This window comes from Rhinolophus sinicus, linkage group LG17, assembly GCF_036562045.2.
Source record: "Rhinolophus sinicus isolate RSC01 linkage group LG17, ASM3656204v1, whole genome shotgun sequence".
NCBI lineage: Eukaryota > Metazoa > Chordata > Mammalia > Chiroptera > Rhinolophidae > Rhinolophus > Rhinolophus sinicus.
This window is the reverse complement of record NC_133766.1, coordinates 4,859,314-4,884,011: the sequence shown is the minus strand read 5'-3', so window position 1 is coordinate 4,884,011 and position 24,698 is coordinate 4,859,314. Positions and strand designations below refer to the sequence as shown.

At 39.8% G+C, this 24,698-nt stretch overlaps 1 protein-coding gene across 15 annotated transcripts in view; it reads right to left on the bottom strand.

The window, feature by feature from the left end:
* PRRC2C (proline rich coiled-coil 2C) overlaps nucleotides 1–24,698 on the bottom strand; it is a 76,768-nt gene that overhangs the window by 49,918 nt on the left and 2,152 nt on the right. For 10 of the 15 annotated variants that reach the window (XM_019753750.2, XM_074322314.1, XM_019754560.2 and 7 more), the window contains exons 2-6: nucleotides 5,811–5,973; nucleotides 4,867–5,044; nucleotides 3,530–3,639; nucleotides 2,339–2,464; nucleotides 350–573 (exon numbers count right to left, since the gene is read on the bottom strand). In XM_019753750.2, the coding sequence (XP_019609309.2) occupies nucleotides 350–573; nucleotides 2,339–2,464; nucleotides 3,530–3,639; nucleotides 4,867–5,044; nucleotides 5,811–5,922 (750 nt within the window). In that variant the 5' untranslated portion in view covers nucleotides 5,923–5,973. The remainder of the gene's footprint in view (nucleotides 1–349; nucleotides 574–2,338; nucleotides 2,465–3,529; nucleotides 3,640–4,866; nucleotides 5,045–5,810; nucleotides 5,974–24,698) is intronic. The other 5 variants (XM_074322309.1, XM_019755368.2, XM_019756968.2 and 2 more) reach the window with 3 other exon arrangements.

Sequence of the window (24,698 nt, the reverse complement as noted above, 5' to 3'; positions counted from 1 at the left end):
CAAATCTGTGACATAGTAATGTATGTGCTTCTTTATTAGGTCACGAAATAACAAGTGGGTCTACCCATGGTTCTAATAACTATTCTGAAGTAATGCGTATAAACAGCATTTTGCAATATCTAAAACAATGTACTGTGAGATGAAAACACCCATGGTCTCCATTAATGATAAAAACACAGGCACTGCTGATACTTCCGTGATTTCTTTCCTCCATTCATAATCAAAGAAAATGCTAATTTTCAGTTAGGAGTTAATGACAATGAACCTAAACTCTTCCCCATTCCACTTCTCTCCTTAGAACCCAGATGGAAACCTCTCCTTTACCCGCTGCTGAGCTGCCAATACTCACGTAAGGGGGCATCATAGCTCTGTACTGGGCAGTGAGGGCGGGCTGCTGGCCATTCAGTTTAGCCTGTGGGGGACCACAGGCTATTCTCTTCTCCACTACTTTGAGGATGTCATTTTGTTCTGACGACCCCGCTGTGCTTTCATCCTGGCCAGGAAGCTTTTCGTCTTGGTCAGACGTTAAGGGTGAGCCAGCAGACTTACCGCCATCTCTCCAACAAGCAACATCTGCCACGGAGAGAGGTAAGAAAGAAATAAGGAAAAAATCTGCAAGTGGAACAGAGTGAAACCAAACTAGGCACATTTCAAGCAAACTGAAGCAGCACCAAGTGAGCACAGCAAAGGACCAGTGTCGGGGAATCTAGGCGCTGCCAGGGCTTTGATGGTCAGGCAGGAGAGCAGCTTCCAAAGCAGGGAGGCTGCACCCTGGGGGAGCCGCCACAGCCAAGTACTGGGGCTGGGGAAGGAAATCCTAGTGCCTCTCTATGAAGCTTTCTCAGTATTTGATGTGGAGCTGCAAGTCCCTGTCATCCCTAAGGTGTCCTGAGGGGGCTGGGGGTCTACATCCCAGAAGGGTTGACAGCACTGCTGTCGTTCGTGTTCTTTCAGTCTACTACTGTGCGTTGCTACATGTGCCCCAGTGAGCAGATTTAGTGACTATACAATCTGGTTCAACCACACTTAACCAAATAAGGCCGCTCATGGTTTTACAAGGAAATCCGGTTTGGGAGATCGCCTCCAAGATGGCTCAAAGGGTCTCTATCTCCTTTTACTCACACCCTGTGTACCACCCTCTCACCATGTACTAGGACTGGTCGGTGTAACCTGGAGAATAAAACAGAAATGATGGCACGTCTCTTCTAAGATTAGGTTATAGAAGACTGTGGGTGTCCATCTGAGGCGGGAGGTGTCTGTCTGTCCTTACTTGTGGTGGGGAGGCCACGTTGTGAGTAGCCCACATACAAAAGAGCCACCATGAGTGAGCTTGGCATAGTAGCCCCAGTCAGGTCAGCCTCAGATGGCAGCTTCACTGCGACTTTGTGGAGAGAGTTCAGCGAGTTCTGAGCCAGAACTCCCAGCTAAGCGGCTCCCACACTCCTGATCCCATACTGTGTGAAACCACAAGGCCACTGTGCTTGTTGTTTTAAGCGACCAAATTTGTTAAGCTGAAATACTTAACTGATGAAAATCAATTGCACATGAAAACAGTACAGCGGACATATCTATTCCTCACACAGAATCATCAACAGCATTATGGCAATTAAAAAAAAACAACTGGGGGGAGGGGGGTTGACACAGTGTGAGGGATTAAATGTCTAAGTATTACTTTGTTTTGTGCACAGGAAACTAAAAAACAAACAAACAAACAAAAAAACTAAAAGAGGATTTACCCAGACCTGACAAGAAACAAGCCAAAGGAAATGTGAAATGCATCACGTTTTCAGACATGTAGACTTGTAACCAGTACTGTAACGAGGAACCACCCCATGTATACAGATCCTTGGAGATATTTGGTAATGACAATTTAAAAATCTCTCAAAGATTTCACGTTTCAAGTTCTAGTTTTTGCTTTATAATGTATACAAGTATCCCTCACTATCCAAGCTGATTTAGCTCCTGGATTTGGGTTTGAGTTCAGAAAGCAAGGGATCCCTGAATATTAATAGAGTAGCAGGTAAATGGATATAATTTATAAACAAATACTTGCATGTTTGGGGGGTTTGCTCAAAAAATTGTACTATTAGAAAAGTGACCAAATGTCAATGTGCTAATAAGTCACTGAGGCATCTCGTTGAGACATATACTTCCAGAAAGTTCTTGAGGTGTCCTGATGCTGCTCATGTAGAAACCACACTTGAGTGGCACTAGTTACTGTCTGCCTTTTTAAGGAAGCAGGTCACATGTGTAGCACCAGCAGGCAAGAAGCTACATCACAAGATAAACACAAGTATAATCTCAGTCCATATTTTTCCTAAACAGAAAATACTCTTACTTGGTGGGCGTAAACTGGGTCCAGGTCCATAGCTGTCATCATTTCCTTCTTTTTCTTTTTTTTCCTGATCCCCAGCTGCCTGCAGGCTGGGAAATTCTTGCTGAAAATGACTATTCACCTGGATGCCTACAGAATTTTTAAAAAAACATTAAATGTAACTTCTATACTGAAGGTGATTCAAAAACCCTCCCAGGCTAGAGTTCTCTGCCTTTTTGTCTGATAAATGATTCCACACTTTAATGACTATTCATATCCATAAAACTTTTAAATTTATCTAGAATTAGAATCCCTTAGAAAGTTAATGAACAGCCATGAGGAGATAAAACTCTAAGAAAGGAACCTGCCCGATGCTGTTCCAGGGGACGCCTTAAAGACGACGAGGGGAATGAGGAGGTTCACTGCTGTTTCTTATTATGACTCCTCACATTTTCAACACAAGTCACATCCCTTTGATAATAACTGAGAATCAGTTCAAATGTTATTAGGAATGAACACTGAAGCACCACAGTGAGGCCAACATGCCTCCACTTAATTTACTGCTGAGATACTGGTCACACCTCACTATTCACACACCTGCCTGCCTGCGTGCCGACCTGCCGACTTTTTTTACACTCCTATAAATTAAAAGAGCTGATTTTATTAGCTTGAGGGCCTAGATGGGTTTTCTCCACACAGTGTTTGATAGACGTTTCCTGTTTTGCAAGTGGCAGAATGTTTGCTGGGGAGTCCACTGTTCCTTGGGAGGAGGAGGGTATTACAGCAGTCATACTTTATGGCTGCTCTCTGCTCTTCTCTACCATGGAAATCGTGACTGACATGCTTAAAACAGAGAGGGTGGGAACACAGCTGGAGGTGAATATGGTTTCTAGCAACTATGCAGTGTCTGTGTGCTTATGTCTCAAAGAGTTGAAAGTACAAGACTATGTCTGGTCATGTAGGGTAAAGACATAACATGGGACACAGGGTTTCGTAAAGACCCCTTTTTTAACCCCAATCATTGGGTCAGACAGGCTGTTGACACTGAGTTAATTAACTAGCCCAAGAGATTTTTAAAAGACCCCTGCTTAGGGCCTGTGCATATACTCTGACAATGCTCTCTGTCCTCGCCAAAACAATACCCACCCCTATGTCCTGCATGGCTGTTCAGTAACTCTCTAGTCTGACCAGTTACCCCAGCTAATGTCCACTTACCATCTCCTTGCCCACCTTGCTTGTTACTGGCCCATGATTTGGGAGGAGGTGCTACTTCTGGGGGAGCTGCAACCCCAGGTTTTGGCTGTGCTGGTGGAGCTTCTGGTGTTCTTAAAAAAAATATGAATCCATTATTTCAGATATTATACGTTTAAACAAAATAAAACGAATACTGTATTTAAAGTGAATGTGTGTACAAACTATTCTGGCTACATGTTTACTCTTAGATGCAGCCTCCACAAACGCTTTCCCTCGGCAACATCCCTTTAAATGAAGAGCTGCTATTTTCGTCCCCTTCATTTTTACCTTTCAATAACCCAAGGAGAAGACAGCTCTGCTTGTTTTTCATTTTGTAAAAAAAAAGAAACTCAAGCTCCCGAAAATCTGTTTTGAATAAGGGAGCGTGTATAATTAGCAGCAACAGTACAGGCGTACCTACGGTCTGCACCAGAGGACTTAGCCGGGGAGGCTATGCAAGCTCTCCGTGTGCAGTCACACGCTCACCACTGTATTCAGTACTATGATTCAGACGGAACAGCACCCCCACGAGGAAAAGGCGCTTAAAAAGGGTCTACAGTTATATTCAATCCTTGTAATGAGTTAATGCTTAAAAACGAAAAAGGTTAAGAGACTTAAAAAATGCAGTATGTTTCTGGTCCACTCAGACCTCTAAGTGACGTGTCACTACAAAATCATTCTACAACTAAGAACCAGAGAACAGTCAGTCTTTGAGGAGCTTTACTCCACTCGTCAAATTTACTACAGAAAGCTCCCCAAACAGGAGGAAAGAAATTTGCTAACAGATATAGGCAAAAAGCACCAAGTACCCAATTGCTTGCCTTATTTTTAAAAATTACCATGACTTAACTTGGTCATTCAATAAACTAAGAGCCCAGCATAAGCCTTGACATATTAAATATTTTTTGTTAATGTTAAATATTAAGTGTTAAATATAAATGTTAAACATTTGTTGAACGATGATGAATAGGGACATTAACTCTAACTCAGCGTTCACTCAAATACTATAACCTCAGCACCGACGAGGTGCATCAGGCATTTCAGGGAACCAGGAAGACAGAAATCCTTAGCTTCATGGGAATTACGTAAGAGAATCAACTTCTAATCACATTAGAAAGAGAATGCCTGATCTGGTGGGTGTGGGACAGGAGGGAACTTGACAGCAAATAAGAGAAGTTGTGACTGGCAAGTATCATCTGCCACTAAGCCCACTCGCAGGGAAAACGAATCAGGCGACTACAGTAACACACACAGCACAACCGCCAGCACACAGAAGGAGCTCAGGCGAGTCCCCTACAAAGAAGGGGACAATAACTTACTTTTCTTCTTCGTGCTGCTCTTGCTTTGATGCCCAGCCCGTGCCGTCTTTAGGTACAATGTTCACGTTCGGATCGTTGCCTTTGTTTTCTGCTTTGAGACTCGGGAGGTTGGCAGGTGGAGGCATACGCCGTGAAATACCAACTTTTCCAAGACTCTGCAATCCATGCCGAGCTGCAACTAAAGATCGATAACATCAACTTTCTTAGAACATCTGTTTTAGCAGCTGATTTACTCTTAAAATACAGAAATAGGAATTAATGGAATCTTGAACTATTATTTCCTAATATTTTAAGGGAAGACTTTTTAAACTAAGCCACACACCTGCCACAAAATCCCATGCAGAAATTACATTAAAATAAACTATCAGAGCCACTGACCAGATGCTTCAAAAATTCTAACAATAAACCCTACACACTATGAAAAGTAAACACCGGCAATGCTGGCTTTGAAATCAATTCAGGGAATCTATTTCAAGCCCCAAACTTAGTACGTGGGAGAATTACACGCTGGCTTTATTCACAGTGCACATTGCTAATAAAACATAATGTGGTCCAGTTTTCACTGTAAACGCTGGGTCCGAGGCATCAGCAACCAAACAAAACACCACAGGACCCTCTATTCCATAGTTTGAAATGGTAATAAATACCCCCTTATATATAGCTCTACGCCTACCAATCCCATTGACTGAGTTTCCTCCTTGGAACCACACAATTCTACTGACAATAAACAAGAAAAAAAACGAAACATATTTATAATTTTCGAATCGTAAGATATTTAATTCACATCCCATGAAAAATGTGTGTGCACATACAAAGCCCCATGTGAGCAGGGCTGCACTGACACGGGTTTGTCCTAGCCTCTAACGGCAATAGCTGCGGAGGACCATTTATAGCAACAAAAGCATGAGAAGCATAAAAAACAAATGCCACTTGATTTTACTCACCTGTGGTTTTCTGAGTTTCTAATGATTTACCCTTGTAAGTATTAAATAAACTGAGTGTCGCATACTTTTTCCCATCCTTTGCTTTTGTGCTCTGGCCTGACTTCTCCGACATTTCGGTGGAAACTCATCGAGTCCAAAACCTGCCACACCCCTTAAAACCAGTCTTTGAGATGCACATAAGGAAGAAAAATAAAAAGGAAAGTTTTAGAATGTATTAGCTTACGAAAAACTAGTAAATCCAAATGTTCACAGAAACTCTGAAAAATAAAGACAGATATGAAGTCATTCTTCAATAACATATCAATAACAACACACAAATGAGCTCTCACACAATTTCCCTTCGATTTAATGCGGTGTACACACATCAATCAGTGTTTTGTTTGTTTGTTTTGAGGGGTTAGAGTGGGAGAAGGGCAGAGGGTGGGGAATTCTACCAAGAAAGCATCAGTAGCTAAACGCATGGAGAACTGATGCCGGGGCGGTAAAGGCAATGCAGAATAGGTGGACCGTACAAAAACCATTCCAAGTCAAGGAATGCCTGTGTAGACCCTAACATCATCGAAATCATTTTCTCTACTGGTTTTACATTTGTCAACCCCAAGATTAGCATCACACACAGAGATGTGGTTTTATGCACACATCAACTGCCACACTCAGGGATCGTGTAGTTCCATTAAGTTGATCAAGAATCTTCAGATCTGTTATGATATAATTAGTATCCTCATTGTACAGATGAGGAAACTGACGTTCAGAGGTAAACGAGAGAGAGGAGAGGCTTCTGCGTCAGTCCATGACACCATGCCACCTCCTCCCCACGTAACTGTAAATAACCCCTTAGCTCTCCAAGTATACATTTATAATAAGCCACCTTTCCCGGAGACAAAATGTGAAAAAACTCCTCCCCTGCAACCAAACAACTACACTAATACAGACAGCTTACTATTGTATGTGCAACAATGTATATAATTAATTACACCCCAAGGGTGCTAACAACCAACATGGTATGGAGAGAGCTGACTCCCAGAATGCACTGCATCCTTGCTGACAGACATTCACCAGCAACATGGACAAAGCTACAGAAGATTATTATTCATCTAGTGACAGAAGAGGCCAGTGATAGTCACTAGATGACAAAATTAAGATTCAAGATCTTTCTTCAGGTGAGAAAAACTACCTGATGTAAATATCAAGAATAACAGTCAACTTGTTCTCTCACCCTCATTTGATGGCAATTTAACACCTAAGAACCTCAAACCTCTCGACACCACACCTACGCATGCAACACTCTTAGTGGAGACTTTCACGTTCCTACATCACAGACAAAGCAGTATCAAGAAAGCAACTCATGAAACTTCCTAGGGGCAAACCTAGGAGCCCACCTGTACCTACATTCATCGTCCCCAAGGGCTTCCCTTCCTCTACCTACAGTGGTTCCCAGCATCACCTGGAAACTGGTTAGAAACGCAAATTCTCAGGCCCATCCTAGACCTACTGAATCAAAGGCTGAGGATGGGTGGGGCCCAGCACTGTTTTAGCAAGTCCTCCAGGTGAATGAATCCGCAACAACCGTGTGTCCCCGAAAATAAGACCTAACCAGAAACTAAGCCCAGGCATGATTTTTCAGGAGGACATCCCCTGAACATAAGCCCGAATGCGTGTTTTGGAGCAAAACTTAATTTAAGACCCGGTCTTATTTTTGGGGAAATACGATACAAAAGTTTAGGCCCCACTGACTCATTCTAAGCAGATATACTTGAACCAGTGGTTCTCAATCCTTGCTGCACGTTAAAATAACTAGGGGCTTTTAAACACACCAGAAGCTGGGGTGTTGGGGTGGGGTCTAGGCATGAATCCTTTCTTTGACAAAGCTGCTCGGGGATTCTAATAGAAGAGCAGTCTTCAAATCACCACAATAAAGGAAGTGTATCTCTCTTCCCACTCCACCTAAGGCTAGTCCATCCTCCTGCGCTGTACGCCCATCCTGTTCTCATTTCCTTTCTCAATCTAAACTCTTCTCTGTAGGAAATCTCATCCACTCCTATGTTTTCAACTAGCAATTGATCATCCAAAATTTATATTCCAGCCCAGAACGCTGTAGTCTTGAAGAATATATCCCACTGCTATTTATGTTTCTTCTTTGTTGAAATAAAGTTTCAACTTTATTTGTATTTCCAACCTAGAACACAGGCATCTATTTTATATTAAGGGTTTCAGAAGCAAGCCTACCAAATATTCTGCACAGCATGACAGGAAAATGGCAGTTAAAAAAATCAAAATGACAGCCAACAGACAAATTATATCAACATTTGACAAAATGCGAATGCTGTATAAGAACTCAACAAATTGAAAAAAAGAAAACTTGAAGAAACCCCAAAATTAATGCTATGAACAGACAATTCACTAGAGAAATAATACCAACCAGTAAATGTATCAAAATGTTTAATGTCCTAAGTAAACAAAAGTTAAAATAACAAGGTAGGGGGTTCAGCTTGCCCTCAACTTACACAGGGAAACAATATAACATTACACAATTCAACCACCTGGTGACAGAGTATCTAATCCAGTTCTAGCCATCACAAAACATTAGGGCTTGGAAAGAATCAGAAAATGAACCTTAATTTTCCTATCTAAAAGCAAAACAAAACAAAAATTTTCCTCCAGATAAGGAATTTCCAAATACAAAAAAAGAACAAGCAATTGACCCCAAAAGCCACAAAATACAGGTTCCACATAAGGTCAAAGTAAAACTTCCTGCAAGTTTATCATAAAATTCGTATTTGAGTAGTTCTTGATAAGGTTCAAAAGTCAGTAAAAGCTTCCTTTTCATTATTAAACTACTGTCTGTAACATGCCCGTCAGGACATGCTCTTTTCCCAAACATACTGAGTGTAGTGAGGGAGAGCGCTGGACAAAGAATCAGCTTCTCAGGCAACTAGAATAGAAAATAAATTCATGTTTTCATATGCTTATGAGTCTCTCTTGTTTTTATGGTTTTATAGTACCTATTATACCAGAAAAAAAGTAAATCATAACACGACTGGTAAGTGTAAACAAACAAACAACAAAATATCAAAGGACAATTCAATCAAAAGACAAAGCCGAACTATAAAAGAATACGTATTTCTAAAGACAAAGAATTGTAGCCATAAATGATAAGACTGAATAAACCAGAACGCCCAATTCCACCATAACGTTTAGACAAGGGCACTTTTAAAGTCAGTTTAATTTAGCCTATAACCATTTTGGTTATCTTGCTTCTAGAAGGCTTAGGAGACACGCTGAAACTTTCTATTAGGTTGAAACTTCATTCAACAGATACTTGAGAGAAAAGCCAGTGACTAGTTCAAAAATTAAAATTGCTTTTAGGACAGAGAATCCAACCAATCCAGAATAAGTTACCATCAAGACTTAGTCTCACTTTGTATAATTTATTTAAAAATGTTTTTAAAAAATGTAATTCCTGTTTGGATGCCTAAAATGAATCAAAGAATCGTGGATACACAGCAAGGAAGGCCAGCGATTCCCTAAGATGGAAAACAAATATAGTTTCCTGAACTGACTTACTGCCTGCCTGGAGAGTGCCCAGGTCGCAGCAATGGGAGTGGAAGCTGCTAGACTTCCTAAGTTGGAAAAAAACGAGGCTGAGAGTTCAGGGTGATCACGGGAGCTCGGATATAATATTGGGGAGAAGAGAGCTATAAGCAGAAAACGCTCCAGATCTGCAGGGGACCCCCTCTGAGTATTCAGCAGAATACTAATCTGCTGTTTGAGTCAACTCCCCCAAACTAGGAAAGAACCACCTGTAATGATTAGAGGGAAAGAGTGTCTGTTGCTCCATAGGCTGGGAATAGTGCCTGCTCTCACCAGCTAGACTTTTGAAAAACCCCGTAATTCACTGGGCATTGGGTAGAATACTCAGAAATGCCTTATCTCAGTAGTGGTAAAATAAAGTACTCTACAGAAAACATTGCTCTGGTCTTGCCTAACAATTCTGAGAACAACACTCAAAATGATCAAACTATTTCCAGGTAACTGAGTCCCAAATTTAAAGAATATTTATAAAAAATGAAAATATATCCAGCACCCTCACATAAAAATCCACATTGTAGCATCCAATTAAAAATTATCATGCAGGCAAAGAAGCAGGAAAATACAAACTATAAAAATACGAGCCACATTAAAGAGAAGAATCAACCAACTGAAACCAGCCCAGTTACCCAGATATCAGATTTACTGGACCAGAATATGAAGTTATTTTATTATAACTGCATTCTATATGTTCAATAAGAAAACAGCAATGAATGATCAGAAATTGAAATTAAAATTCAACTTATAATAGCAATTAAAATATAAAACGTTTAGGGATATAGTTGACAATTTGTAAGATTTGTATACCGAAAACTATGAGACATTAAAAAAGACCTAGATACATGGAGATACATATGCTGTGTTCATGAGTCAAAAGACCCAGAAGTAAGATGTCAGTTCTTGCCAAACAGATTTATAGATTCAAAGCAATCCCAAACAAAATCTCAGAGAAAAATTGGGGAAGCGAGGCGGGGGACGGTCATTTGAATTAGTCAAGCTGATTCTAAAATCCGTAACAAAATGGACAGGATCCAGAATAACCAAAATAACTTTGAAAAGGAGAATAAAGGTGGAGGGCCAATGTCACCTGATTTCAAGGCGCGCAAAGCAGCAATGAAGATACTGTGGTGTTGGTGTAAAAATAGACGGGTCAACAGAACAGAATACCGTTTAGAAGTATAAATAAATACACAAAAATAAATGCATAGACAATTCAGTGGATAAGGAATAGTTTTCTCAACAAATGGCACTAGTGCAACTGTGTATATGTAATATTAAAAGATGAACTCTGATCCACACTTCACACCATATACAAAATTCAACTCTAAATGGGCCACAGCAAAGGGTACAAACTTGAATTTAGAAGATGAGTAAATTCTGGAGATTGAACACACAGCATTGTGATTAGTCAATAGTACTGTACCATACAATTCAAAGTTGCTAAGATCTTAAATGTTCTCCCCACAAAAAAGAAAGAGAATTATGTAACCAGACGGAGGTGTCAGCTAAGGTTACAGTGGTAATCATACTGCAAATATAGAAATGCATCAAATCAACATGTTGTATACTTTAAAACTTATACAATGTCATATGTTAATTATATATCAATTTTTGAAACAGAAACATAGGCAAAATGTGAAACTAAAACTATGAAAAGTCCAACCCTGGGTTAAATAAAGACTTCTTAGTATACGAAAAGCATAATTCATAAAAGATGAAATTTATAAATTGGACTTTAGCTTTCTGAAAGACACTGCTAAGAATGAAAAGATAGGCTACTGGGGAAAAAACCTGCAAATGATGTATCTGATAAAGGACTTTTATCCAGAACATACATAAAATTTTCAGGACTCAATAATAAGAAAACAAACAACCCAATTAAAAAAAAAAAAAAAAAAGGCACAGGACTGGACACTTCACCAGAGATATACAAATGGCAAATGAACACATGAAAAGATGTTCAGCATTTTAGCATTAGTATTTGGGGACACGCACATCCAAACGTGCTTGAGGCAGGACGACACTGGCTCACATCTACTGCAGGGGCTACCGTTACGGAACAATCACACCAAGTGCTGACAAGGCCACGGAGGCCCTGGAACGCCCAGAGCCTGCTCACAGGAACGTCAGGTGGGAAAACAGTCCGGCAGTTTCATACAAGGGAAACATCCACCAACCCTGAGACCTGCACCCTCCCACCCCCGGCCCCATTCCACTGCTGTTATTTACACACGAGAAGTAAAAACATGTCCAATCACTACACTAGAAAGTGAGACGCAGGAAAGATTTTGTCTCTTGTATCTCCAGTCCACAAAAATAGTACACATAGTAGGTGTTCAACAAGTATGTTTTAAAGGACCGATCACCTAACAACGGTAACAACGGTTACAAATGTCATTACTTGCCATATTGCAGGTAGCAGCCTTGTATGTGTATTTTACACACTTAAATTAGTATTTCTTCAGGACAGATTCTTACACTTGGTTTAAGTTATACTTTTGCATTCTACAACATTCTTAGATCCCAGGCCATATACAACAGGCCACAGGCCAGATTTTAGCTGCCAATCCCTGCCTTTAGTTCATTGTAAATAGCATGAGAAACGTCTGTTAAATGACACCGGTATTCCCCTATGAAACTGCCTGGGCCACTTTTTGGGGGTGGCCAGCTTTTGAGTAACTTTATTTTTTTTCTGTTTTGAGCCAAATTTTCGTAGAAAACCCTTACTTCTCAAGCCTTCTCTTCATATGTCTTTTATACCATTTTTTTCATTCTTAGTTTTAACTTAAAATTAGAGTGATTCAGCTAATATATATTTTCCAAAATAGCTAGCTCTTGGATTTATCGATTTTTGTTTTTATTTTGATTTTTCTCTTCTTTTTTTTCCCCTCTCCTTTTTAAATGTATTGTTTTGTCTGGTAATGAAAGTACTTAATTAAGAGCATTCCCCTGAACCATGTGATTGTTTACTACATGTTTTTGATAGGAGGTGTTTTCTGTGCTAGTTTTGCAAGTTTCATTTTGAGTTCCCCCTTTATTCAAAATAGGTGTGTTTTTCATTTTCAACTGCTTCTCTTCTACATTTTTAGTTTTGTCTATTGGTTAACTTTGTAGCCACAAGAATCTTAAGCTGCTTTCTTATCTACGACTCCTGGAACAAAAACACTATTTGTTGATTCTTTGGTTATTCTGACATTTTCTGCTTTGTCAGCTCTACTATTACAGTGTTTTTCATTATTTATCAGGGCTGCTGATTTCTGCAATTTTGTATCTTACCAACCTATTCGCCTCCCTTTCATTCCCCCTTCCCTGTATAAAGAAAAAAACACTCCTGTATGTCTCCTATGCTCTTAATATACTACTTCCGACATTTCTGGTCACCACGGGTATGTGTGTGGGGGGAGGGGGCGGTCCCCCGACACCCTGCAATTCTTAGATCCTCCGGCCAAGCAGCTGAGTGTCCTACAATTTAACTCAATCCTGACACTGTCTCCCTGGAGATTGCATCAAAGCTCCCAGGTTAGTACGGGCTCAGTCCTACAAGCCTGCCCCCAACCCCGCCACACGGCAGCTGCCACCTGAAAGTCCCTGTTGTTCCCTGTGCTTCTGACCGGCTGGCTATAAACAAGAAGTTTGATGAAGTTCCTAGAGCTTTCCAAAGACCTCAGGGAAACAATTTACTTACTAGATTACCAGATTGTTACAAAGATATGAAAGGATACAAATGAACAGCCAGATGAAGAGAGTCACAGGAGAAAGTCCAGAAGGGTCCCGAGTGCGTGAGCCTCTGTCCCCCAGGAGTTGGTGGCATGCCACCTAGAGGTAGCCCTCCCAAGCACTTAGTTCTGGGCGTTTTGTGGCACCAAGGATTAAATCACAGGCCCCATGGTTAGTTAGCTCCAGTTTTCCTCCCCTCCTGGAGGAGGAGGGTGGGGCCTCTGTGAGGGAAAGGCTTCCGATATGGATCTAATGGGGAAGCAGCCAGCTTCAAGGCTGAAGAAAAAGCAATGCAAAGGCCCTCCGGCCCTGATGTACTAATCGTGTTCAAAAACATAAAAGCTATTACTACTGTATTTCCCCGAAAATAAGACCAGGTCTTATATCAATTTTTGCTCCAAAAGACACATTAGGCGTATTTTCAGGGGATGTCATATTTTTTTTTATGTACAACAATCTCCATTTATTCAAATACAGTCATGTCATCTTCTTCTGGAACATCCTCATAACGTACTAAATGTGTCCGTCTGGCTGACGCTCTTAACCGGGGCTTATTTTGGGGATAGGTCTTATTTTCGAGGAAACACGGTAAGAAAGGGAAAGTTGAAACAGAAAGAGAAGGTTGGGTAAGGCAGGCCTATTAGGACTTTAAATTTTATCTTTGAAGCAATGGAAAGCCATTGGATTCTGCGCAGAGGTGTGTGTTTTGTTTTAAAACCAGCATTCTGGCTCCAATGCGGAGAATGTATTCCGCGGGCCACAGGTGGCCTGGACAGACAGCGCAGCCAGCCGCAGCAGCCGCGGCACAGGAGGAGGCGGCTGGGGCCGGCAAATGGAGCCTCGCTATAGGACCAGCAGCAATCCTTCACCATTGCAGTTGTTCAATGCGTCTTCCTCTGCAGGCCTGGCATGGGGACCTAACCCACGTCTCTAACACTGTTCCCAAGGGATAACACGGCTCTCAAATCTGCTCTTGCTAAAGCTTCCTGAAAACAATGTCCTCTGAAAGCCCGCTGGAGTAATTAGCATCTTCTCTGAAACACAATTTAGTGGAGCAATCCTCTACAGGCCACACAGAAACAAGCCTTCTGAAAGTACCTCCCCACTGCTGCAATGACAGTCTTCATTCAGCATTTGTGCAGATGTGCTGAGAACTAATAAACTGGCACACGTTGCTTTAGATGTTAGGATGAAAAGACAGATGATGACTGCCTTCAAGGAACACTTAACAAACAATAAACAAGTAAACAAACATATAGGCATAATAATAACAAAAAAAACCCTTCAGCTAGGTAAAAGGACAGATAGCAAAGAGGGGAAAGAGACTTTGGGTAGGACTGTGAAAACCTGGAACACCTCCCTGGAAGTGACACGAGCTAAGAAAATCATCAGTGGTTCTCAACCCAGGCTGCACAGAATTACCCAGGAAGCCTTGAGAAGATGCTACAGTCCAGGCCCCAGGCCAGACCAATTAAATCAGAATTTCTGGGGCTGGCAACAGTCTTCTTTGAAAAGCTCCCTCCAAATGTCTCTACAGTAAAGCTGCAGTTGAGAACCACTGACAAAACAAACCAATGTTGACCTGGGAGAAGAAGGTTCAAGGGTCAAGGTCTTGCTTGAGGGAGAGAAGCCTCTAGAAAGGAAGTCAGTGCAGGCAGACGCCTTGCAGGGCCTAGGAATCTAGGATAAGGAATATTGCTTGAGTTTATTCTGAATGCCATGAAGAGCCACTAGAGGAAAAAACTAATCGAAAATCTCAACTGCTGAGTAAATGCTTGGCTGCATTCAGCAGACCCACACTTAAGTCACAAAATGGTACAATTTACATAATTAGTAATTCAAAAACCCTTGAAACAACAAGCTCCACAGCATTTCTTATCAACTTGCCAGCTTCTGATTTCAAAATCCCACCCGCACGCTTACAGAAGACCAAAGGAACTACATCCCCTGCTTGTATCATTTTTAGTTTTGAAAAGCTTTCATTTGCACGCTATTGGGAATATGTGTTATGTCACTGTCCTGCTGACTATGTACCTAAAGATCTAAGTCATTAAGAGCTGAGGGTCAGTCAGCAAAACCAAAGCCTTCTGAATAACAACCCCTTTCCTTTAAGGGAAGGAAAAGTAATATTGGTTAAAAACTAGCATTTTTCATCGAAATTAAATGTAGCAAAGCATGTGCATCTGTACTTGCCATATTTTGAACAAACACCTTATAAATTTTTTTTTTGGCCAAAAAAAAAAAAAAAAGACAGTTAAGATAAAAGGAAAACATGAAAAAAGCCCATGTTTTAAAGCAACATTGTTCATTAAGCTATGACCTCTAAAATTCATTCGGTGTTAAAAATTGTAAGTCTAAGGTTACTATCACAAAAGGCTTTTAAAGGTATTCAATACTGAAAATATTTTAAATGATACTAAAAATCTAGTATATTTGAAAAAAAAAGTACTTTCACAAATAGCCAATTTGCTAAATGCAACTAAATGACAATTGTATTTCTGGCCTCAATGGGCTTCTAAATATCCAGGATGTGTTTACGTCTTTTTCCTCATTATTCTTCTGGTGAGAATTTAGTTCCTCTGGAAAACACAGTACAAACAATGTCCCACTGATTTCAAGTTAACATGAAAAAGAAACTGTAAGCGTTTCCAGATGAGTACACTCCACAGATGTGCACTAAGTAATTAATAATAGTCAGGTGTCACATGAATATAAAACTAAACAGCTTCTTTGTAAGCCATCCTCTGGTGTCTGAGTGATAGCTGTCAGTCTCATTTTTCTTGCTGTCCCTCTACGTAAATGTTAATACGCTTTGCCATCTCTCTTGCCAGCTCCCTCTTCTCTATGTGCTTTCCTCTGGCCATCTCATCTACTGTTCACTGCTTCAGTAAGGAGAATTCCCCAAACTTTCCTTCAAGCTACAATCTTCAAACATATGTTTTTAACTGTCTACAGACCAAAATTTCTGACAGAACTACAAACTCAAAATGTTTAATTCCCCCATTCACTCAAGCGAACATTACTCAGTGCCTCCTATATTATCAGGCGCTACTAGAAACCAACGAAAAAGACACATGCTGCCCCCATGCACTGACTGACTGGAAGTAACAGTTTGGAAATCTGAGGCTGGAAAAGGTTTGCAAAGAACTGGGAGGGAAGACTGCTAACTAGGAAACCGAGGCACTGACAAGCAACACTGAGACCCCAGTGGAAGCTGGGGCCCAGGGCTACAGTGCTCCCCAGTGTGTGCAGTTCGAAGACTCTCGTCATGTCCAGCCCCATGTCCAGGCCGGGGCAGGGGAGTGATGGGGGGAAGCACGCAGCAGCTGGCATGAACAAGGAATTGAGTCGTGCAGACAAGTGGTAAAGAAAAGCTAGGCGATGAGGACACTGCCCGGAGACTGGTCAGAGTAACATTTCCTGCAAGTCTGAGGCAGAGCGAAGTAAGAGAAGTTGGAAGAAAATGAGGTGGAGAGCAGAAGGGACGGGCACTTTCAATAAGGTTGAATAAAGGCAGGTTCTAATAGTCGCCACTGAATGTTTATTGAGTCAAGCTTAGCGCGGATTGCTTTATTCTAACAAGTACAACCGGAGAAAAATATACCGAGTGAGAAAACTGGAGATACAGGACAGGAGCTTGTGATGTGAATTTAAGGTTTCAGGAGATGACACAGGTTAGCCAACATTAAAAGGTAGGCACACATGCCACGTACACGTACACACAGGGAATAAAACAAACATGGTAACTATTAACAATCAGGGACTGTGGACGAAGGAATACGGGAATTCTTTGTCCTATTTTTATAACTTTTCTGTAGGATTAAAAGTATTCCGAAAGAAAAAATTCACACAAAAAAAGTTCATTTGCTCTCCCAAATATGTTCCTTTCCCCAAGTTCACAAAACCTGACCTCTACATTTAAAATCTTGAGTGATCTTTGGTATTTATTTCTCCCACTTCTAGCATAAAGAGGAATCCAAGTTTTATACATTCTAACTTAGCAAGGCCTCCTGAAGCCATTTTTTTTAAAAATCTGAGCTCTAGAGCGGTACTATAATAGAAATATATTGGATTGGGAATAAGAGTTCAAAGCCCCAGTCACCATAACTTACCAATGAAGAAACCACCTTAGAAAGGTAAAATAACTTGCCCCAAACTCACACAGCTACAAGTGATGGGGCCAAGATGGAAGCCAGGCTGGACGCCAAAGCCAGTGCCCCAAGAGAAAACCACACGAAAATCAGAATTCACTTGTCATTCTAGAAGAGATAAACACCAAACTTTAAAATACATACTAGTAAGGAACATGTTATTTGAACTTAAAGGTCTCCAAAAGATTCAAGTTTTTATTTCCAAAACTTATTGTGTTACAATAAAAAATCAAGGATAAAAACTTATAGCAACAAAAGTCGTATCTCTTGATAAAAGCATTTCATCTGTTATAGAAATGTCATTTTGAAGTATAATAATTAAAAAGAATAAGAATCAATGCACTACAGATTGTAAAACAAAAAGGGGGTGTTATTTACTAAATTGTGTCCCCCTCAAATTCCGACATTGAAGCTCTAACTCCCCATGTGATAGATGGCATTTGAAGACAAGGCCTTTGGGAGATAACTAGGTCTCGGTGACATGAGGGTAGGGCCTCCCCATGAGGGATGAGCGCTCTTATTCAGAGCAAGAGACACCCAACTTCTCTCTCTGCGACGTGGACACAGCTAGACGGTAGCCTCGAGCAAGCCAGAACCTAAATGCTGGACTTCCAGCCTCCAGAAGTGTTCTGAGAAACACATTTCTGTTGTCTAAATCACCTAGTCGACGGTATTTTCTCCTGGTAGCCAGAGTGACAAACAGGGAGGACGGATGTATTAACTCCAGAAAACAGCACTTTGCTTATCACTCAAATTTTAACTAAATCTTCCATTTAAAATAAAAAAGTCAAGGTATTTACCACATTCCTACGAATTCCAGGCCACTGAGTCAGTGTTCACAAAATATAAACTTCCTAAAAAGTTTACTTTTAAATTAACTACCCTAACCTCATTTTAGACACATTAATTAATCAAAGTATTAATCTTTACACACTCTTCCTTAAATAAACACAACACAAATGAGAATTATAGAATATCTGAGGTTGAAATTATTTTATACTTAAAGAATATGGTCATTACGAAGTAACGTGGCCCGAGTAACTAATATATTGGATCTCGTACTTTTCAAAGTGTTTTTGTCAAAAACTTGGATAAAGACCTGGAAAGTAGATAACACATATGATATGCACAACTGAAAGAGGACCAATGCATTCGATGACTTTCTTAAGAAATAAAAGGTCTTAGAACGCGAGGGAGAATTAAATTAGAAAAAAGAATAAATACCTCTATAAACTTAAATTGGAAAAAAAGAATAAATAGCTCTATAGTCATAGTTCAAAAACTAAATTTCATAAATAAATACAGACCCAGCCTGTTCATATGAACCAGGAGAGCCAGTGACAGCTAGTATTGTGACAGCACTGCCTTATAAAAATTGCTACTTTAGTAGAAATCTAATGCACAGATCTGGAATTGTAAAAGTTCCACTGAATTTTGTGTTTTACACACAGCTTAAAGTGCTGTGCTCAAGTCTGGGCTTCATGAAAATAAATATTTAAAAACAAACTAAACTGGATACAAAAGAAAACCTTTTCAACTGTTGAGTTTATCCATAGGTGCAAACAAGTTACCTTAAAACTCACATCATTCTATTTTCACAATTTGCTACGTACCCCAAAGGGATGTGAACGAAGTGATATGTAATTTTGCTGAGGCACAAAATTCGCATCCAGTGCCATGAGGTACATGAGAAAAGGGGGATTCTAGGAGATAAACTTAGACCTCCCTCCCTCTCTTGCTGTATGTACCCTCTTCCCCAGGGTTTGTTTTCTTTTTCAGGGATACAATAACTTTTGTGAAGAGTTATTTCTTTGTAAAAAACAAAACAAAAACTCTAAAAAGAAAGCCAAATCATAGTGCAGATGATGGAAGTAAAGAGAAAGGGATGAGGTTTGACTATTAGTATGGTGCTCAAAAATTTGGAAATTTGGAAGCTCTTAAGACGTGAATGTGAAAGGTTGACTATAGTGTCTGGTCACCAGACGCGTTCAAGCAAAAGCAAGATACGCCTTTGTCAGAAATACTTTAAAGGTAATTCTTGCTTTGAGCAAGAGGTTGAAATGGTCACTTCCATCCCTTAATTGTTAATCAATCACTCAATAATTGACATCAATCTTTTTGACATCAATTTTTTTAGATCACATTTGCTGCTATAATAGTAAACCTAAGAATACCACCATATGTTAACTGCTTCTACTAATAGCACTACAGTAAAAACATTAAAAAGTGCCATTTAAAAAAAAGTGTAATACAAATAAATCTGTTGGAGTTTTAATCAGAATGGCAGAGGGCTCAGGCTGTTGGAAACTGAAACATGTCAACCGAGTTTGAGGCAGAAGCCTCAACAATCAGAAAAGAAATGTAGCTATCAAACCTTCTGTACTGTAATTACTGTTCTAGCAAAATAAAGCTGTGTGCCTACGATTTACTTGTGGTGATTGCCAGAGCACACTTTTTGACAACTTAGAGAATTTTAAAATTGATCATATTATACAATTTTCTTAAAACTGATTCAGTTTAAAGCCCAGCTCTTTAAACCTCAGCTCTGCTACTTAGTAGCTAGGTGTTTCTATAGCGTAATTGTGGCATAAGCTTCCCTGGTGGCTAAACATAATTCTGAATTTTTATGTCCTCATCTGTGGGCTACATCTTCTAGTCTGTTGTGAGATTTCATTAACCTCATGTGTATAAAGCTCTTAGAATAGTGTCTGGCACTTACTAAGAACTTAATACATGATGATAATATTTTCAAAAGTTATACATTACAGATAAAAACCAAAGCATAAATAGCTTCTTAGTCACCTTTATTTTTTGCAAGGCAAGAATGTTGGATGTGATGGGAGAAAAGAGCATTCTCTTCAAGATGCTCGCGGACATCATGAATTACTCTAAGCCTTTCATACAACTGAAGGGTACCTTTAAGGTTGGAATTTTAAGTTTAAATTGATAAATGCCAAGAATTGGTTAGCATCACACGTCCCCCTTCCCTCCCACCCCCAGCACTGGCTCTATTCCTCTTCCACTTAAATGCCTGTCATGAGACATGCAAACCTACCCATCTCTTTCTCCTACTTTCCACTTGCACTCTTTTCATGCTTCCAAATGTCATAATGTAAGTACATAATCAGGAAATCAGGCAATTAACACATGTAGGCTATTTCTGGCTTTTTAATCCTTATTCAAGTTTTTTCTTCAGCAAGAGAGGGACTTTCTCTGCCTCCAAAATGGCAGACATTCTTGTTCCACAACTGGGAACTAGTTCATCTTTCTACATTTTGTATCCTAATTGTGGCCTGGACTACACAAATCTATACATATTAAAACTCAAAGAACCGTAGAGCAAAAAATTCATTTTTCGTACTAAATTTTAAAACTCATACAGCAATATAACCAACCTCCACTTGACAAAAGCCTCATTTCAGTCACCTTTTATCCTGTTTTTAAAGTAAAATTCAATTATCTGCTTCATTTTCCTAACTTTGAGAAGCAATTCTATACCTCCCCTATTGTGCTTCTTCAATTAAGAGCTACAAAATTTAAACCTAACATTAAAAACAATTACTTAAAATACAGGTCAAGCTACTCCAGCCATATTGCCAAAAACCTAAATTTTAATTGGAACTGAAAAATTATAGTGGTTTTTTGAGGATTAAACTTCCCTCTGCTCTTTAAAATCTGACAATATATGACATTTAATATATTCTGTTTCCCAGTTACTAGAAATATTTAATAATGTACAATACCCATCTTTAAAATAGCATTGGATAAACAGGAATGCTGTACTTGCCCAACTATTTAGCCAATCTTAGGAAAAGGTCCTAAGCTTTTTGTTCCTTAGTGACCATTTCTCCAATCTCCCAAATGTTTCTGATGTATTTCTAAATGTATATCCTTAATATGTCTCCTTAAGGAGCCTTTCAAAGAATCCAGTGGCCTCCACAGGGCTTTTGGGCGAGAACATACCCTGCTGGGAAGACACAGGTGCTGATGCCTCGGGAGAGAGAAGTGGAGGCACAATTTCCCCGGGGGGGAGGCAGGACAGGGCACAGGACTCTGCAGGCAGAGCACGCGCTGGACCTCTGTCTTGGCTGCTTCCTTCAGCTGGTATCTCTGTGCAGTGCACAATGCACAGCCACACACAGCAGCCCGGCACTTTCAGATGATTCATTAGGAAAGAGGACAGAAGAAAGCGCAACTATGCACTTCGCTAGACACCCATTCTCCAGCCACATATGCATCCATCTCTTATCTTGCAGACTCGACATTTACTTGGGGGAGAGGGGCAGGAATCTTCCAACTTCATAGGGACTCTATTCTCTCTTTGCTTTTAATTTTACTGTTTTTCATGGTTCTCTTTTCCGTTTTAAATATGTTCAAGATGCACGTGATATCAAAACATATTAAATTCAAAAGATGCATGGAGACACATTTAATGTGATTTCTGCAACATGCTCTGACAGGGGAAACAGGTATCCTTAGTTCACGGATGAGCATACTTAAAACTTGAAGAAGCCAAGCCACTTGTCCCCAAAGTGAACGAACAGCTGGCACAAAGTAACAAAAGGGCTAAACCAAAGTTTTTAAATCCCTAGTCCAGAGCTCGTTGCGTATTCAACACATCTCGAAATCAAGAGGTCTCACTACTCAGTCCTGCGTAAACTTTCATCCTCATGACTTGACCTAAATTCTTTTAGGGTCACCAAGGATCTCTCAGCCAAATTCAAAGGCCACTCCTCCTATAAGTATGATTCTGAACTCTGCTACATTTGGCTCTAATCCCATTTTTAAGATCATTTTCTTCCACCTTGATTTCTACAGTGACTTCCTTCTTCACTTTCTCATCCTCGTTCTCCTTTCCTTGCCATCAATTGTCTTCAACATCCTGTTACATTTCTGTGTAAATAAACCCACTCCACCTTGCAGCTCATCATGGAAATGTCTGTCCCCATTACGCAGGTCAGGCTCTAGTTTGTATCTCTAGTCCTGTACTCCTGCCAGTTCCTCTGTGATGAATCTAGCCCATTCTATGCTTTCATCACTTCTGCCCTTCATTAATTCCAACGGCTGCCCGATCCTATCCAGCATTCACTAACCTTAGCAGTTATGTCCCAAAGGGCAGAATACAAAACACGGCTGGTGGTACATTAGATGATTTTAAGTGGTCCATAAAGGAGTATTTAAAATTATGTTTATTTTAAAACAGGTTGAGGAAAAACTGTAAAACCAAATAATCACATACATTTTTCTTTTAAATTCACTTAATTGTAAGACAGGTAAAAAAATATTGACAGGCAGATGGTTTGAAAATACAGCAAAAGTCATGAATGACTTGTTTGGGAAATACTGGCCCCTGGGAAATCCATAAGGTATAGAAGTTAAGCACTCAGGCTCTGGGTTAATGATTTGAATCCTACTTACTAGCTAAGTAATTTTGAACAAATTACTTAAATATCTTTAAATCCCAGTTTTCTAGTTGTATAGTGGAGATAAAAATATCTACCCAGCTCCTAGGATGATTGCATGGATTGAAAGAGGTAACCTACAAAATGTTCTTAGCTCAGCGCCTGGCATAGTAAGTGCTCAACAAACGGTAATAATTACAATTATTCTTGATCTGTCCTGGCCATTACTCCTTCACTTGTCATCAACTGGGAACTCAATCTGTGCTATAGGCAATTTTCCATATATGGATTTTCTACCCCAAATTTCCCTTACTGCTTGCATATCTTTATTTTTATCTTCTGGTATGAATTTTTTTTTTTTTAAATCACAGTAACATTTATTATTATTCCTTAAGACTGTGAACACCTTGGCAGTGGGACCCAAAAGCCATACTCCTCTGATTCACTTGGCCTCACAAAATTAAAAGAATTTTTAATATTTGTTGAACAAACCTAAAAATTACAAAGGAAAATCTGATGCAAATAAATCTCAGGATGCAAAATACATAAACACAAACTATTTGAAAGCTTTGACACTATTCAAATAGGTGAATAAAGGGGAAAATGACAGGGTATTTCTTTGCTCCCCTAACATATCCGTCAGTTAAACCTTAGCTGTAGGTCTATTGATTCTTCTGTGTTTCCTAATCTCATCCATTCAACAATCTAGAATAAACTCTAGGTATACGCCAACCACACAAGGTGATGGGGACACAGAAACAGTCTAGTAAAGAAAAAGAGACTAGTATCGGAATACTAACAGGTACAAAATTAGATCATATGCTATGTTAACAAGTGTTTGTTTTTAATACTAGATGCGCCCCACAAATGCTGATTACACCCCCCATTCCCTTAACGCAGAGCACCCAGCAGCATGGCAGAGAGGCGCGTGCACTACATTGCTGACAGTAAGAAATTTCCCTGCTATATGGTTAGCACGTGCCTAGCATTCAGACTCCAGGTAGGTACTAACCATATCAAAATTTTTGTCTGCCAGTGAGACAAGTGTTGAAACTCAGTAATAGCCCTGTTTGATCTGATTTGCCAGCAAATACGTGCACACACAGGCCCAAAAATATGACTGGCATTCTGTTAGTCTAGAGCAAAATAACGACTAGACATATGACTCGCAGAAAGATCAGCATATATTGAACCTTTCTGGAGGCTGGTAAAAAACATACAATAAAACATTTACTAAAGTTACCCTCTCTAGACAATACTTTTACCCAAAAGACATCCTGATTGATGATGCATCAGTGGCATTGAGAAATTTAAAATGCTGTGACTCAGAAAACTAATTCTCAAGACTTCTGAGCAACAGTAAACATAGGCTGAGATAAGCTGTCATTGTGTTACCCTATTTGTAAGATGACAAGTCTCGATTTACTGGAAGTACATTAGTCATAACTCAGTCACACACAATTTTTGGATCTCCTTCACTGGAGAATAGGGTTCCGTACCAATCTGTGTCATATTTCATCAATGATCAATCCTTGTCTTACATAAATATGGTATAAACAGCATCTGAAACACAACTTACTCAACTGACTTACAAACTGAAACAGCTTTGGGGGGTGGGAGGAAACCACTTGGAGGGAGAGGGGGACATAACAGAATGATCTTTAAAGATGTTTTACCAGTAAGGATGGTGGGATGGAGTAGGAGTAGGGGGGAGATGGGCTGGAATGAGCTGGAACTTCTGTATTTCAGCTATGTGTAATACACTGACCCTAGCATTACTGAGTGTGCAGCATGTAGAAGAAATCTTTAAGAAACAAAATCCAGTATGGAAGTGTGAGAAAGGTCTTTTTCAAAAAAGAAAAAAGAGAACATAAAAACTATTTCTTAAATATCAAAAGAATATATACTCCACACTGGGAATATAGATTACTTACTGCTTGCAAGACAGTATTTTCTTCTACCAATATTCTGCCATCCTCCCTCACTACAAGTTGACATTTATTACAGGTACTGAGCACAGTAATAAACCC